This window comes from Channa argus, chromosome 4, assembly GCF_033026475.1.
Source record: "Channa argus isolate prfri chromosome 4, Channa argus male v1.0, whole genome shotgun sequence".
In the NCBI taxonomy this organism is placed as follows: Eukaryota; Metazoa; Chordata; class Actinopteri; order Anabantiformes; family Channidae; genus Channa; species Channa argus.
The window spans coordinates 15,122,590-15,141,231 of record NC_090200.1 but is presented as its reverse complement, the minus strand read 5'-3'; the positions used below and the strand labels follow the sequence as shown (position 1 = coordinate 15,141,231).

The following is an 18,642-nucleotide window of genomic DNA, read 5'->3' as shown; positions in this document are numbered from 1 at the left end:
AATCATCATGTTTCAAAGGCAGCATAATGAATCTGACGGAAAGCTGAGCAAAGATGTGCTTGCATATGATGTGTGGGAACAGTCTCTCTGTGCGACGTGAACCACAGTGTCACATTTAAAAAGTTATTATGCTATTTTCAGATCTGTCCCAAACTGCCCTTGAAACAACATCACAATTCTCCATTTCCCAACTTGATTGAGCTCTCAAAATAGAATCCTGCCAACATCTCAATATTTGAAAGTGGGACTTCACTGCAAGATAAATCAATTTGTAGGTTTGCTGTTGGAATATTTTTTCAATCATATTTTCTATTATGCTAATTTAAAATACACTGACTTGAATTGGAGCAGAAGTTGGCTAAACAGAAAAATGTCCTAGAGATTCGGTGCTTTAGGGACAAATAAATAATTTTCTGTGCTTGAATTGACTTTATTTTGTTCTCTATTATACAGTACCTAACTATGTGTAAATGTACTTCAAAGTATGGAGCTTGTTTTTTTTGGGAGAATCAAGTATAATGCTGTCCACAATTTAGAAATGATGTGTAAAATGTCACGAATTGAGAAGTTCACTCTTTCTTGATAATGAGGTCTTTTTCCCCCACTTCCTGTTGCGTTAAGCACTTACTAGTTTCTGGCTGCAGTTTATATGCTGTGTCTTCTTATACACAAGTACAGTATAGTATACACAACTCTGCATACCAGATGCTGCTGAATAGGAAATAAACAAAGCACTGAGGTTCAGAGGGTCGTTCTTTCAGCTGCTCTGCACACGGCTGCAGTGATTCCTTCACTACAGATCAAGGCACGTGGAGGATGATCGTTGGGAGCAGTTTGTACCGAAGTCCTTCAGTGAAGTTGAGAGGATGGAAAACTGAAGAATGAGTCACAATATTTCCACCCCTTTGGCGGTTCCTTCTCACAAACGCTAACACGCTGAACGAGCTGGATTTACGCCCAGCTGGCTCCACCCCAGCTGAGATCCCATCGCAATGGTGTCTCATCCTGTTCTTAGAAACAATGCCAAGGCTAAACAACCTGTTGACATTGCAGCTTTAGCTCTGAACAAACAGTATCACTGCAGAGACGTACAACAGAGGGAGTGAAGCCATCATCTAATCCGAGACTGATGCCTCGAGAGGCCTGAGTGAGCATCTCTGATTGACAGCTTCTGCAGTGGAAACGCTGTGGATGAGTTAAGCTCCCATCTCCAGGTTCAGCATGCTTGTGCACTTCCAGTCTGAGTTAAACAGGCATCATTCCCCAAGGATTAAAACCATAATAAATTATATGGGAAAAACCAAGTGGATAGCAGACTTTTCAGTGGTCACAGTCACATTTTGTCTGAATAACAGCCTCAGACTGTGGAAATGTTGCGCGGCAACAAAACAAACCTCGTCATGCTGTGTGACATCCTGTCACCTCACAGAAGAACCAGTCTTGTCTGAGCACAAGGAATCCCTGGTTCAACAGACCATTTTCTTTAGCATGTACTCACAGGGTCTGTATTATCCGCAGTCAGGAAAAATAACTGCTCGACGCTGACAGTCACTTCAACACACTATGGTTTAACACTTACGTGAAAGTGTTGAAACGGTGCCATTTGTGAAGGCGCAGCAGCTGTTTATACCCCAAGTATCGGATGCTAATTTTATTTCCACATGGATTTATGAGGTGTAACCCTCTGAAGGTCAAATGAAGGTTAGCTGAATGTACTTTAACTATTCTGAATGAGCTATAGTATTAGCCACTGGCATATTGACATGGTTTTCATTCCAAGCGTGTTTGTGCACCATATAGTACACCATATATTACAGTAGCTCTTGAAATGGGATATTTATTTTTTTGTTATAACATTAAAATACTGCTTAAGTTTATATATATATTTTTTTTTTAAGAAAAACATGTCACTTTGGATTTTTCTCAAGGGTAACTGAAACCAGGGACCACATTAATGGCTACACCTGTGCACTATTTAATGAAAAAGGCCCAAGGCGGACTCACTAATAATGCATTTCTTGAGTGACATTTTGATTAATGTCTGTATATTAACTTGAAATATAACAGAAAAGTCACATTTCAGCACAGATTTAGTTAATGAATAAAGAAAATTACTAAAGTAATATCTGGACAAATACATATTCTGTACTTCAACACAACTATGAATACTGTGAAGTTTTCCTCTCCTTGCAACATTCAGCTGGTTGAATCTGACCACACTTTTACATGTTTGCTCAACTAAGAGAGTTCAGCTTCAGGCGTGAGTTGCATTTTGTAGCTTGTGGTCTAAAGTGTGAGAAGTGATTCTTATCCGGGAGCTGTTGCTGACCTGGGGTTTTGTAACCTGTACTCACAGAAGTCACAAATATATTGACAATAAGTAACAGCTAATAATGTTTTACAGTGTTTGGATGTACAGACTCTTTTAGCAGGTTTGAGACATAAATATTTATAAATAACGTGTTCCCGTAGTTATTATTACCTAGACCGGTGAACCTAATGACTGTAAATTGAGCAAAGCTTGAACTCATCAAATTATTATGTAATTATTTTAAGTTTATGATAGTAGAGGTGTCAGTAAAACTGTCTGTAAATAAAACTCAGGAGTACTTAAAGTTCAGTGTTCTATTTACCTTATTATTATTTTGAATATAACTTTTCAAACTGATTTATTGTCCAATCATCTCACTTTTACGAGAGACGATTTACAGCTATAATGTGCTTACATGAGACTGTCTGCTCTTTGAAGTCGCAGTCCTTCTCTCTGCTCCACCATGTTCTGCCCACCCAATACAGACACAAGTTTCATAAAAGTACAATAAATGAGAAGCTACAAAACGCACTTCCATCAGAGATAAGTGACCTACTCTGATTGGTTAGAAGGGCGAGCCTCGCTCAAAACCCATTGGAAGCAAATATCTGTGCACTGGTGCCTGTGCTGAGTCAAGTTCAGCAAAACCATTTCCCTTTTAGATACGTTTGGCGCATATTTCAACCAAAAATAGAAGAATACATTTACACCATTTATGATATTTCCCTGTGCATGTTGTCTGTTCAGTAACAGTCAGAGTGCTAAATCAGGGCGCAGCGTGTTGCTAAGTGTCTTGTACTATAAGCAGCTCACAGAAAGCAAAGGTTGCCATAATAGCTGAGTTTTGTCCTTTCGCTCCCAGCTCTTAAGTCCCGTCGTCCATTTAGTGATGCTGGTTTGGCACCACTTCACCAGAGGACCTTTGTCCTGCCCATGTAAATGTAACTTAGTGTAAATAAGCAGGCCAGACTGCCTCCTGTGTTTGTGTAGGTTAATGGCTATAAACCTCTTGTGAAGCTTAAGGTTTTTTGTGTGCAGACTGTTTGAACAAGTGTCCAAAGCTAACAGGCCATAAAAATGCTTAACGCTGATGAATGATTTATCAGAAATAAACAGGAAAGAGGAAGAACATCCACTTTAGGAAATCATCCTAACTGACTGCGAGTGGCACTGGGGTGCTGTCACTGCTCAGAACTGCAGGATGTCTGATGCTCAGCAGGTCCACAAACAGAGAAGATAAGATGTTCCACTCCAAATATGGCCAAGGCATTTAGGGTTTAGTCTATTAATTGTGACTTAGCTGGGGAAAGTGGTGTTGTTCTTGGAGAATAAACATAGCTAATGTTGAAACTAAAGGTTCACAGTTGATGCCTAAGGCTCTGGAGCTCCTCTGGGAGGCTTTGGGGAATATTTTGGAGCCCTTCAGGGAGCTTTGTCCCAAAAATCTATATTAAAGTCTCTGCTGCTTGCTTTCAGATTTTTTTGTGTTTTTCGCTTTAACAAAACACACATCTTTAGGTACAAAGATAACCATATTTAAAGGTTCCTTTGTCAACTCAGTTGTTTTGCTTTCTCTATGCGCAAGGGTAAAAGTGAAAGAGTAAAAGTAAATAAATAAAAAAAATGAAATGGGATGGGAGGGTGGGGTGCTCGACCTTGAATGACATTTTGGTTAAAGTCTGCCAATTACTGCCTCCACCAAATATATGCTAACCAGAGCTTTGAGGTCACCCTGTAGGTAGTGCTACGTGATTGACTGGAAACAGGCTCAATTTGAGTTGCGATACATTAAAGAGGAATTAGGCCTAATGGCACATACAAGCAGCAGGATGCTTTCTAACAGTAACAACCAAACAAGGTGCAGTTGAGCAGCATGAAATCTGTACTGCATCCTGCACTGGACCGACACGGAGACAGGTTTACATCTCCTGTCTTTGCTCTGCACCATGTTTCCTTAGACCGGGGCATGTAGAGCAGCTGTAAACCCACATGCACAGGATAAGACCCGGATAAGAACGGGCGGTGTGTGAATGTGACCCGCAGCAGCAGGGACTCACTTCACAGTCAGGCAGAGTGGGTCCTGTTAAGGGTTGTACTCACCAGGTATGCTCCCACGGTGCCCTGAGCCAACATCAGGGCGCATTCCGATATCAAGAATATCTTGATATTTGAAAAGCATGAGGTGTTTTTGCGGAGGCCGTCTCCTTCCAGCATATCCCCGCTGCTCCGGTCCGAGTCCCGTTTTTTCTTCACCTGCATCCTCCTTCACTTTACCCGCACAGTCGTGCGGAAAGCCCGGACGCTGTGTGATGACCGCGGGAAAACACCGGCAGGGTACAGTCTTTCGTTTTCTCCCTGAAGACTACATTCGCGGCGTGCTGCAAGTTGCTAAGTCTCCTAGTCCTAAACAAATGCTGTCCTCTTTCATTTCACAGGCTACCAAAGACACATCCAAACTCCGCGGGGCTCTGCCGGCCGCCTGTTCCTAAACATTGCGTCCACGTCGACGCGCAGGAACAGACGAACTCCCTAAAGGTGTTTGCAAAGGCACAAGTTAACCAGAGGAGAGCAAATCTCTGTCAACTCGCATGTTTCCGTCGTGGTGTTTAGCGGGTTTGAGCTGCAGCTGGAGGTTTAGATTACACACTTCTTCTTCTTCTCTCCTAACTCATGCAGCCGCTCCGGGCTGCCGTGGTTCTTTGACTGCTCTCTGTCTCTGCGCTTCCTCCCTTCTCTCTGCTGCTGTCCTCCTCCGTAGCACATACACGACCCTAGAGGCGCTGCGCGGTAGCCGCTCAAAGTCAGCTGAGTTTGCCTCTGACTTGAAAAACCATTGCAATTGTCCACAAGGGCCCCGTGTATGTGTTTGTCTGTTTTACAGCGTGTGTAGTCATCTGTTTTTTTCTCATATGTAATTTCCTTTGGAGAAATAAGCAGGGATGTGTGGTGAGATAATAACCAAACAGCATCCGCAGTACTTGGTAGGAAACCTCCACCCTTAACTTTCCATTACTACCTTGTTGCTCGCTTTCCAAAACGGCCCAAACAAAACATCGTTTTCCTGACAACCGGCAGACTTCAAAGGTAAACATTTCGCAGGCATTTATGTGACGTCATTGATGACATAATCGAAACGCTTATACACACGCCTCTTAATTTACCCAACCTTTCAAAACACAGTGACTACAGAAAAAACAGAAGTAAAACCGTCACAGAAAACTCTCGTTGGCTTGTCCATGGACATTTATTAATCTGCTGATTGTTCTCTTAAACGTGCTTTATAAAAAAGTCAGTAATAAATAATGTTTGCCCTTGTTATCAACCCCTAAAAAAGTCCAGTTTTGCAACTGGTAACAATTTCTGGTAACAACAATTTCTCAACGCACAGGTCAAAACAAAGCAGCTTGAATGACTCTGTTGGAATCATGACATTTTTTGCAATTTGAGTGAGACATTTCGGTAAATGGGGCAGCTGGAGTAAGATCAGTACCACATTCTTGACGTAAAGCAACAACCGACAGCAGGTTGGCGTAAGACTAAAGTTGCCACACTTTGTGTGAATGATGTGATGATGTGGTGTTTCCCATCTTTGTGCTTAGCTAAGCAACAGCTCTACATGGGAGTGGCATCGATCTTCTATAACTGTCAGCTAGAGATCAGATCACTAGTTTATCGAAACAGTTGATCAAGTACCAAAATAGTTGCTGATTAAATCTGCATCTACATTATAAATTACTTAATGGATTATTGAAACTTTTGCTTTTTGCTTTGGAGAATCAGAAGCTGTGATGTTGGACAGAATGTTTTCCAAAAGTTGTTAGTGGATCACCGTGTTTTCAACATGTCAGGGATGAGCTATTGCAGTGGCTATGATGTAACGTGACCACATAATGTGATGGTGACGGGTTAGGAACTAAACAGATTGATAAACAAAAGTAGAGTCTCAGAGGGGTTAGTGCACAGCTGTTCACACAGGTCGAGATATTGCAACAGCAGCATGAGCACATGTTAAAGGTCAGGGAGATGAGCTGCTAATTGGTGAACTGTGAAATGTTTTCTTTGCACCAAACTAAACATTTAAAAACAGGGCAAAACACCAAAGTGAAATCCACAGAGTTTATACGTAGATATTGTAGAATAATGCTAGTAGAGCCAAACTGGTTAGATTAACAAACAAAGGACAGTTGAAGACATCTTCTTTGACACTGTACAGAGGAGAGATTTTTCTCTGGTAAAACACTACAGCATGAAGATAAACTTAACATTTAAACACTCAGAGTCCAAACTGATCACTTCAAAAAATCCTCTGTGATATTTCTAACAAAATTATTTTGGTTATTTGACCCACACTTCCAGAGGACCTGAAACTGACTCTGTCTCACTTCCTTCGAACAAAAGATGAACCAGTTCACAATGAAACCTACAAATCAACCCTGCAGGATTTCACAGTCGATTGTGATTCACTGCGACACCCTCTTTCTCAGACGGTTTCTGGCTGTTCTCCAATGCAAAATGCCCATCAGTCGGAGACGCTCCCTCACTCCGGACCAGCGCACTCCCACACACAGATCCTTCCTACACTTCTCCATGTTGACTCCTACGTTCAGCCTGCTGGGAAATGCAAAACGTAGACATTGGAGCTGACAGTTTTGGTGTTAGAACACAACAAAATGTGTGTTACAATGTTAAAACCCCATTCAGGGCTGATAAGATAGAAGTGAGACGAGTATGTAAATACCGAAAGCTAAAAGAACAATGATACGAGAAATGTAAATCTAGAATACAGCATGTGGGGACACATGTTAGTTTTCAGAGGTCTGAAACCTGCACAGCTGCAACAAGATTCTTTTTTAGATTATTTTTGGCATTTTGCCTTTATTTAATAATTCAGAGTGAAAAAGCAGACAGGAAGAAGAGAGAGAGATTTGAAGAGAGAAAGCGAGGGGGTATGACATGAGATAAAGGTCCTGCACTCGACCCGGGACGCTGGGCGATCCAGGAGCAGTGACTCCACTTCAGTAAATCCTAACCCTCTGGTGCTACGGTGGAGCTGTTTGTGATGTGCTTATCAGTTAATCAAGCAACACCCCCCTACACACTGAAAATACTTGCAACCTTTTTAAACTGGTAATACAAGATTTACTCTGAGGAAGTTAGCAGGATCTGAACTTTCCTCACAGGGCCCACTGTTCCTTTTCTGACAAAACCTTTTCTGATGCATGTATCACTCATTATTTGTTTTGTAACCAAAACGTTTTTGCACACCATCACACATGCTTTCATTATGTATTAACATGAAGTTAGGTGGACCGGTACTAACTAAATACCCAACAACAGTGTTAAGTCAAAGGGCGGTCACACTGTGCTTTTATTTTTTACTGGGTTACGAATTCAAAAGATAATAAAAATACACATTTTGAGATTTTATAGGAAGAGAGAACATATATTTGTTTTCATTGTTGCCCATTGACATGACACTTAAGAAATCAGCTTCCCAGAGACACCCAACTGTAACTCGGTTATTTAACTCCATGTTAACGCACTCATAGCGAAAATGAAAGGGGGAGTAAAACTAAAGGAGGAACAATTGAGGGCTGTGGGGGGGTTTTATTTACCTTGGATGACAATCTGGGAAAAGTTTGGGTAAAAACTCGTTTTTGGCTCATTGTTTCTATGTGTGTGTCTGCACCACTGTTTACATACGGTGGATGTGCAGGGCCATGAGTCAGGGAGTAACAGGCAGTGGGTGGAGGTGCCTTGGAGTCGGTCCAGGAATGCATGAATGGAAAAGTCTGCAGAGTATTGTTCTGTCCTCTAAAACAGCTGCTATTATTAGAATTTGGAGAGGGGTGGACCATGGGAAAGGAGCCCAGCCTTTCTGCAAGGAGATGAGAGGTATGAAGAAAATGACTTTTTTGTTGTATTTTTACTTTATTATGTAATTTAACCCATTATGAACATCAGAGTCCAAGGTATGTAATCGATGCTCTGTGTTACTGACTGATGTTTGACTAATATTGTAATGCACTGATTTCATATGTTCTGTTTCCACATGTTTCAAAAATGATGCTATTTGTGCTTCTGTCATTTTCAAAAGAAGATTTTGTATAGATTTGTAAGATCTTTGTAACAAGAAATACACATAGTAATTGAGTAACTGAGTACAACATCAAAGCATGAAGTGGTGGGAGAGCTGAGCAACAGCTGTCGCTTATTGTATATCATTATATATATATATATGTATATATATGTATATCATGTATTTTAATATCCCCCTCTTTTTTCTTTCTTATTTACTTCTACCTCACTTGTTGTAGACAACAAGTTCCAAGTCTTCATTCCACTAAATGTAGGTCTTCTTTTGACTCAGTGTGCTATTATTATCTGTATTCAGTTTTGTATTTTTTTATTTGATTCAACTTTTTTTTAAAAAAAACTCTCTTTTATTCTTTTTTCTGTTTAACTTTCCATCCACTTTCCTCTTTTGATCGATTAGATCAGCTTCCTGTAACATCACACTTTGGCTAAGAAACATAAAGTCGAGACATTTTCAGCTTTTCCCTTGAAGTTCATCTTCTTCATGTCTTTTACACTTTTTGAGTTTTGGCAGGTTTTGTAAGGCAGTTTTTGGGTGATTTTTGAACTTCTCCGCTGGTCGGAATGCGTGACATCTGAAATATTACTTGTAAGACTGTATCATTATGAGCTATACTATTTGATTCAAGGTGTAATTTGGAGTCTGTGTGTGATGACGCAGCATCTATTCTTTGTTCTCTCTGTTGGTGATGAAAACCTCACACAAACACCTGTAAGTTTACTTTTCCTATAAAGATATTTTAAAAGTTACTCTGATTTAGGCCCATGCTGTGAAGAAGTTTGCTTCCAGCTCCTTTGTTTGTCTGACATTGTCTCTTCTCTCTCTTTACCAACACACAGTGTTTATTTTAATGATAATCTGCTTAGCTGCTTATTCTACAACATTCTTAATATTATGATTACTATATCTTTAATTACCAGTAATTAGCATTACTCCCCCCATCCCCCGCCCAGACCCATCTCATTGGAAACTGTGTTATGATTAACCAATTTCTTTTTTCATTCTTCTCTTAATTTTAGCTGAATCTTTAATCACACACATGCACGTACACCCACCTGCCTTCACCTTGTGAATTTAACTTCACATAAAAGTCTTTTATTTAAAATGAAAAGCCCTTTTGACTTCAAAATAAAAGCACGAGTTACGGAGAGGAGAACGTCAAAATGCTATGCGAGATTTTCAAAATAAAAGCACAGTGAAGTCAAAACACTCTAAGCTTTTTCTTTTTTAAACTTCTTTTCATTTAACTTTTTACTTTTCTACCGTGTTCTTTCATCTTTGTCAATCTTTTACTCTTCTTCGTTTTAATTGCCTCTTTTGGTCTTTAATATCATTTAACTGTAACTAATCCATTTTCTTTATTTCTTTATTATTTATTTCTTCTTCTCACATCTTTCTCTTCTTTGCTTATAGCTCTTTCATCCTGTTGTGTTTCTGTTAATCTTTTTTTCCATTTTTCACTTTTAAATCCTCACAGTACTCAGCACCTTCCAAGTGATCTATGTGTTTTCTGCAGTCTATCAGCTCTCCCATGTAATTTCCTCCAAAATTGCTTTTTCTAGTTTCAAATAGTAATTCCCTTTTAGTTATAATGTTTTATTCCTGTGTCTGTTTAAGTTATACATTTTATGAGATTATGATTTCATATCTGCTTCTATATAACATGAAATCAAAAGGGAAGCCTCTCATTAAAAGCTACAAGAGGTAGGTAAAGACATTTGTTTGACACCTTTATAAGGTAAATATCCAGCTGCAATAACCCAGTCCTGACAAATTGAATTAAATTGTCAAGCATAAAAACACAATAAAGCTAATCTTATTTGCACATTACAACAATAATTTAGATATGGAACTTATAATATAAAAATCTAAAACACAAAGAATAAATGTGTTTAACATTTGTAACATATATAAAATATTCACACTTTAACACAGTAAATGTGCATAGATATTGACTGTTTCTATAGACATTGTTGTTACTATTTTATTATTTTTTATACACAGTGACCTTGTAAAATAAGCCATAATTCATTACTTTGACTGTCTCTGACCTTTCATGGTTCACTGCAATTCTAGTCCCAAACAGGTTTCACCTCCAGTAAAAGACAATCTCTCCTTGACTGTGTGTAACCTGCAGTTGTCAAGCTGAGTTTTTGTCTCTGTGCGAATACTGAAAACTCAAATTTATACATGACTTGCACATGGAAAACATCTGAAACTCTCCTATTTTATTCAACTTAGTTTTGATTCAATACTGCAGTTAAAGAGTTGTGTGTGTATTTGCACTGTCCTCACCTCATCTGTCATTAGATCTCAGCATCCAACCAAAAACTGCCAGCCATTGCCACAATGGTTGCCATGGAAGCAGGTTAAGTAGGATATGAGCAGCAGGAACAGTACAGAGGGACTTTGTGCTCATCTTGTGAACTTATAAACACAGTTACCCTTATATCCGAAGTTCACTTATTTAGTTTTTACATCTTATTGATTAAATACATACAAACTGCAAAAATCTAAAGTTGATGTCATAGGGAGTTATGTCCATCAATTTTTCATCTCTAAATCCTTATCCTTTTCAGGGTCACGAGGGGCTGGACCCTCTCCCAACAGACAGACAACTATCTACACTTACATTCACACCTACAGGTTATTTAGAGTCACCAATGAACCTAGCATGTATTATGTCTTTAGACTCGGATGAAACTCATGCAAGTACAATAAGAACATGCAAACTCCACACAGAAGGGCCACAACTGGCAGATAGATTCAAACAGGGGACCTTCTAGCTGTGAGACAGCAGCACTAAGCACTCCAACACTGTGCTGCATAAGGAGTAATGTGCTGTAAACCTTTCTTGATGAACAGCTGTGCAAGTACAATGACTTCCTTATTTTTCACACCATCACACTTTATTTTGTTGTTTTACCAAACAATTCATGGTACAGGTCAAACTAATACAATACAGCGTGTAAACGTATTAGAGTTGAGAAGCTGGGAGTCAAATGTTAATCTGCAATATTTGCAATATATTTAAAGTTCACAATTGTGTGTGTTAGCCTACCACCAAAAACAAAGCAAACATGTTTCAGCAGTACCTATGATTGTCATTGTTTTACAAACTTAAAATAGTAAAACTGTGGTCAAACTGTGACTGCTTCCTGCTTCTTTTTGTTTTCAGAGTTGTCCTTTTACACAGACTGATGCCCAGCCAGTCTAGCCTCTGGTGCTGCATCATCCAAGCATGTAGCAAGCAAAGCGTCTTCAGCCCTTTTCAGTTTCATTGTGTGCCAATAAAGATAAAAGCACAGCTGCAAAGATACAGGATAAGCATCTGTGTTACAGTAGATGTTACTACTAAACGTACCACTTTAAAGACTTTATAACAAACTCTGATTGTTGCTCTTGGTTTTCACCTCATCTCCTACCACTTAGAAGGGAGAGAGTAACTGAGGGTTAGACTCAAACAGTACCGTTGCCTGCAGTCAATGCAGATTCAACGGTGAGTTTGTGAAATGTCACGAGGCACTTTTTGTGATTGTGTCCTCTTTAAATATAGCGCGCTGTGTCTGTTCTACATTTTAAACCATTTCATGCTGCTACTTTGCTGTCTATTTTTACTCCAGTATCAATAGAGAGTGCAGTGTGTGTGCTTTTAAAACAGATTAATATTGTCTGCCCTGCTGGGGCCTCAAACATAGCAGCATGCTCCAGTTTCCTCCACAAGGTAAATAAAGCAAAAGGCAAACATTCCAGATGCCGCCTCACACCATAATGCTGAAGAACCTGCTTTTCACACATCTTTATTCCAAATTATTTTTCCTGGAAAGTGATGTTAAAAACACACAGGATTCACAGAACAGTTCCTCCACCTCTGCAGCGGTGGTTGATTCAATTGTATCAGAACAAGCATCTGATGAGGGAATTTTATACACCAGCCCGACCTGTTTCATAGGAATGACACAGGTAGGTTTGCTGTTGAACATGAATGCATTCCTAAAGAGAAAACATGCACTGTGGCCGGAACCTGACAGACAGGTCAAATGGCATTCATATGAAGAAGAAGCACTGGGAGTTAGCTGAACAAGACAGAACAACACATGCAAAAAGATAAACAAGAGGTAAATGAGAGGTGAGATGGAATCATTAAAAAGACAAGGAGCTGCATTTGTCTGTCAAAATAATATTTGCATGAACACAAACATGCCAAAGACAGAAACCACATGTACAACATGTTCTACCAAAACTGGGACATTGTTGATGGATGTTTTAACTTCCAATGACCTTAAAAGCCTAATTTTATAGCTTTATAGTTTTAGATATTTTCATATGATGTGAACCAGAAACATACAAATTTTCCCAACTGCATTTTGATTGTAGTAAGAGAATCTTATCTCTTGTGTATCTTATGGTAAGTGATTTAGAAAAGCAACTCCTGTAATCTTAACCTGTAGTAACAGGTTACCAAGCAGAGTGTGCTATAGTTGAACAAAAAATGATTTTGCAATACTGACGAGTGCATGTGGTATTTGTACAGAAATAATCAAATGATTGTTTATTTATAATATGCATTAAAATATGAGCCAAATCTTTTCAGCTGTCATACTTTTGTAAATCATACACTGTTCAAATGATACAAAATTCTCAGTATTATATTTGCTCTCTGTAAAATTGACACAACTACACTAATGACACACTGAATATCAACACAATGTGTGTCGGTGCATATGTGCCCTCATTGGTAGGAATAACTCACTGCCCTGTAGAAAGAATTTAGTATAAGAAATATATGTTTCGTCATGTGACTTTTGAATTGTGAGCTACCACAAGCCAATAATTCCTTTAATTAAAGCCTTCTTGCTGCAGCTCGACTACAACTCCCAACTATGGAGGAACAGACTCATAAATCTGGTGTCGCCATTCTAGAATTAAAGGCAAAGCGTTGTTTAGGATGGGTGGGGCTATCCACATGGGATTTGACTGCAACTCTCATGGGAAACAGAAAGCAGCATCACCTCTGCAAAATGATCTTAAGCAGGAAACAGTCCATAGTCACAGCGAAGCAGTTTTGTACAATTCCTTTCTTTCACTCAGCAGATTTCATCGTTCCTTCTGCACGGGAGATATTTTAGTCAGTGACATTTTGATTGTCCATGTTTGGCACATGGTGAGCTGACAATTCACAGTGGAATGCTGACTAATTGGGCACCACATCCAAAAAGCTCTCTGTCACTGGAGGCTGTCCAGAGTTAAGATGATTTCATGCAACTGTGGGGATAATTCACTTACAAATTTTGCACAACATAGCACAAAATGTGCATGTGACTTCTTGCTCTAATAGTTTTCCTGTTGTGTCAGTTTAAATCAGTCTCACTGTTTCAATGAAGCTATTTTTTATATTGTTATTGCAACATCTGACATAATTCACGCTGATCTTTATCACAGTTGTTTTTTTAAAGACTTTTAAAGATAATAACAGTAATTATTTTCTACTTTTTTGCCACAAAAAGCAAAAAGCTTTTTGAACAAAAAGCAACAATGTGGAAGTCATCTGTGATTTTTTTTTTAAATCATGAACTTGTAGCCCCAGTCTGTTTCAAGTCCATTTACATGGACTAAACCTATGCAAATAAATACAAAGCTGCCCAGTGTGTGAACGTACCTCACTCTTACAGCATTTCAGGCGCACTCCGATTGTCCTTCCTTTTGTTATGGCATGCTGGAGGCTCCACAGATTGTAAACCTTCTCCTTATCTCCACATAGATCTTTAAAACCCAAACAGGGTCAGAAAAAAAGGATATGTTTATAATGTCATGTCTGTCTAAAACAATAGTTAGGTTCCGGTATAAACATGGACACAGATTTTATTTGTTATGATAAGTCCTCCTGCCCTTTAAGAGAGTAAGTACTGAAGTTTTAAATTAGTTTTAGTCTCAGCAGTATGCATTTCCTCTTCTTGTTACTCTCCATCCACTGAAAGACAATGAGGGGGTTTTAAACTAAAGATTCCACTACAGTTTAATAACTTAAACTACTGAAGTTTCAAATTAGTTTTAGTCTTACAATTAAAAACATTTTTGTTTGGACTCCTATCACTTCTATTACAATAATTTTGGGAAGTACTCTTCAAGTACATTTATATTACGAACAGGAAGAATGTTTATCCAAAGGTATGTAATATATATAAAGTTTAGTATAAAGACATAATTTGGTGTCCAAATGGGCACCTGTTTTTTTAAGACACACTTTTGTAAATTTGTAAACCAAACCTACAAGAAGGTCCTGATAAGGAGGAAATATTTGGATTTGGGGCTGCTAGTGTGTGTATGAATGTGCAGTATATTTAAACCTGCATGAGTTCATTTTTGTTAGCAAACAGTGGCCTCACTGGTCACCCAAAAGCCTTAGAACACTACTAAAATTAATTTGTAGCTGTATTGTGTCACCACACAAACAAACATCCAACACAAACCTTTTTTATGTCTCTGTCTTAGTCTCCATTAAGAACAATAGGAAGTATTTGACTACTTAAAAGCTAAATGCTTGCTCTACTTGCCAGCTGCTAACAGTGTGGTTTAATAGTTTAGTGCTGGGTACAGTATGAGTCATTTGGACACGTTTGGACTCTGTTTGGTGTGTTCAAAGTGAGTGGTGTGCAGTGGGTTTATCAGCAATTGTATTGGAGCTGCACACTGCTGGAAATTGATAATAAGCTTGATAAGACCAAGAAAAATAAACCAGAACTGTCCAAGAACTAACATTAAAACAAAAAACTGAAAGCTGGTTGCCACTAAGCATGACCCATTTCACATGAAAGGGTGTTTTTTCCATTGTTTGTCACATGTCACATTATTGATTATTGCAGTAGTACACAAGATACACAAAACGATTTCATTTGTTAAAAAAGTGGTGTAGTTATGGAAACATTCAGTGGCTCATGTTGTGGCACAAACTGAGAGGAAACATGGGACTGATGGAGAGGACATCTAAAGAGCATCCAGGGACCAGTACAAACCACTTACCATATTTATATCATGAAATATTCAGGCAGAACTTTTCCCTGCACACTGCTATTCTTAAAGTCAAATGCAACCACACCATATGGTCACTTAAAACTCAGCCACAGAGGGACTGCAAGCTGGAAATCAAGTGTTTCCAGTGAGGACATTTGCAAAGTGGAGTCAGCGCTGTATGTGGCCTTAAGTTAAAGGGATTAAATATGATAAGATCTGCAGGAATGTTCCAAACATGTATAGATATTTACACATCTATAGCCCACACTGTAAATGTTTACAGTCTCCGTATTTGCTAGATTATGCTCAGACAGGCCTTCTCCTCCTATATTTCTGCCACTGCTGGCAAAGATAGAAAAGGAATTATTTCAGTCTCTGTATATAAAAAGTAAGCCGGTCTTTTTTCCTCATCCTGTAATTCTGATGATGTGAGTCTGAGAGCTTCCTTCCTGTCTTGGAAATGACTTGCTAATGGCCTGCTCTTCCCTCTTCTCTAGTCCTGTATCACAGCTATCTAATGAGAGCATCAGCGCATAAGTGGCTGCTGATGATGGATGCCTTCAGTTTTAACAGCTGAAAGCAACTGATACAAGTGGTCCTGAATGAAGACTCTGTTGGCTTTGGACCGAAATGCTCCATCTGTCTTTGTCGACAGATGTCCAAATTTAAATCTTTGTTCAGCTTCTTTTGGCGATGTAAATATTCTCATTTAAAATCTTGGTGTTTTACAAATCACAGACTAAAAAAATAGAAACTTCCAGTTATTAACATTACTGCTAAGGGGGTGTTCAAAATGTCTTTAAAGCTGCTGTAATCAGCTTATTATTAACCGAGACTTTAGCCTCAGCAGACAGCAGGTTTTAGCAGCAAAGCTCTAAAAACCCACAGTTACATTACCTGATCAGCATCAGGCAGCAGATAGAGAAAGAATCACTGGGATTTTTGGCAGCTAAAGAGGAGATGTGTACCTCAGGAGAGAGTTGGAGAGTAAATCAGTGCTAAAAGGAGAATGATTATTGAACGCAAGAACAAAACACAACTCCTAATGAATGCTAACGTTGCCCTTTATCTGCTGGATGTGGGCATAGCAACTGTTTGCTGATACATTTGACAACTTTTGATACTGTATCAGGGTTGTGTTGACACATTGTACTTAGTGAGCACATGAAGGCCCTGTGATGTAATTTTGAACCAACAGTGACCTCATGGGTAGAAATCAGCTACCAGCTGCAACCAGTTTATGTATAGATATATTAATGCCTTATGTGTAGCACTCAGTTAACCCAAATGTCACTGTTCATCTGCAGCTCTGTTAACCTAAATGTTTACTGTTCATCTGCACAATTTGCATTGCCTGAACCTTATAAAGTTTATAAGTACACATCATGCATATACACTTCCTCTAACATCCCACAACATACATGTATGGCACAATAATACAATCATTAACTGAACTGGAATGCAAATTTTTATGTGCACACATTTCTGATGCGATAAGCTTTGTACCTCTGCATCACTTGGTTCAGTTTTATCCTTCACCATAACAGCATTGCAAATTGACTGTAAATTAAAATAAGGCCTGCCATCAAATGTCTTTAATTGAGGGATAGTTTTGAGTTTATTTTCTTATCACGGCTCGGAAACAGGGAAAAGTTGAATTATCACACACATGAGGTGAGTGTAAGTTAAGTCCATAAGAAGATTTATTTGCATAAGCACACACAGCTGCAGCAGTTTCCAGTGAAACAGCTTTTGATGAGAAGTCCTCGTTGATGCTAAGGTACATAACTACTGCACCAGTGAATATTGAGGAAGTCTTTATTCCTCCACTTTCTGATGGAAAATTATGAATTTTAATATTTAAATAAAACCTCTGGTATTAATCCAAAATACCTGCAGCAATCCCTGCTCCTTTAGAAATGTTTAGCCTCCTTTCCCCCTTAAAAAATGCTTCCTTTTTAAATTAAACACTGAGGAAAGCAAATGATTATGGAACATGCAAGATAAAGATGCCTCATTTCATTAAACCCACTTCTCTGACGCTGGAACATTAACTTAGTTCTACAGTACATTGACAGTTATATGTCAAATACTGGAAACGGTCACACAGGACTTTCAGTTTTACAGTTAAATAAAGTTCGGTTTTCTTTAGTCATCGCTGAACAGTCCTGACACACAATCAGAAAGTGACTAAATGAAACATCTTGGGAAGTTTCCTATTTCCTTACTCTTTAACATCTATAATCTTGACTGAAGTGAAGAGAAGCAAAGGGTGGCAACAAACATTGAAGCTTCTGAGTTTTAAAGACATGAATAAATGGAATAAATTGCACATGGATTTATTTAATTCCCTGTGTTTGGTTGCATATTAATTTGTTTTTTTATTTCTTTTATGCCTTGGGACTGAAAACATTTCTCACTGCTGTAATATCTTTGCAAATGAATTTTCATGAATGTGACACCTTCACTGGCACGGCAATTCGGTGCCTATGATAAATTTCACACTGATGTGTTATAGTGATAAAGGTCATTGATGCTGACAGCCTGGGAAATGTGATGACTGGTTTATTAAAAGCATTTACACACAACTGGACTTATGTTAATTGTTTTAACTGTGAATAGTTTCTCACGATTTTTCCATTTTGGGGTTGGGCACATACTTTTTAAATAACACAACCATGGTAATTATGATGTATATAATATAACCAATATGTATATATATTTCTCAATCGCAAGCATTATGGACTTATTTGTCTTTTAGATTTGAGTTAGTGCAGTTCTCATTGGCAGCTCTCATTATGACACAGACATTCAAAGAGATTTTGAAACACTCGATTACGCTCGAGTCCCTGTTATACCTACTGGGCACTCACGGTTAATGCACCATTAACGAAGGATAAAGCACAACCACAAATACAGACATTTAGAATTTACATACTGCATTGGTTACATAAATAATGCAGGTAATAAACAAATGCATTCCGAAAAGCATCAAACCTGTTTGCCGAGGTCTATTGAGAATTTTTTTTCCTGAAGTTTTGCATTCATTCCACATTTATGCAATGAAATCAGCAATACCCAGTAAATATACAATACAATTGATACACATATTTCAATGCCCAATGTGCTGGTGCTTTCACCTTTAGAATAATCTTGATATGAGATAAAATAGAGGAAATGATTAAAGATAAAGGGTTTCTGTGAGCTAGCTTTCACTGCTGCA

The 18,642-nt window shown here is 38.5% G+C and overlaps 1 protein-coding gene across 1 annotated transcript in view; it reads right to left on the bottom strand.

The window, feature by feature from the left end:
* Positions 1–5,328, bottom strand: part of slco3a1a (solute carrier organic anion transporter family member 3A1a) — a 32,201-nt gene extending 26,873 nt beyond the window's left edge. Inside the window, exon 1 of the mRNA XM_067501943.1 lies at positions 4,412–5,328. Coding sequence (XP_067358044.1) covers positions 4,412–4,570 — 159 coding nt within the window. The 5' untranslated portion in view covers positions 4,571–5,328. The remainder of the gene's footprint in view (positions 1–4,411) is intronic.
* Between the last annotated feature and the right edge of the window lie 13,314 nt (positions 5,329–18,642).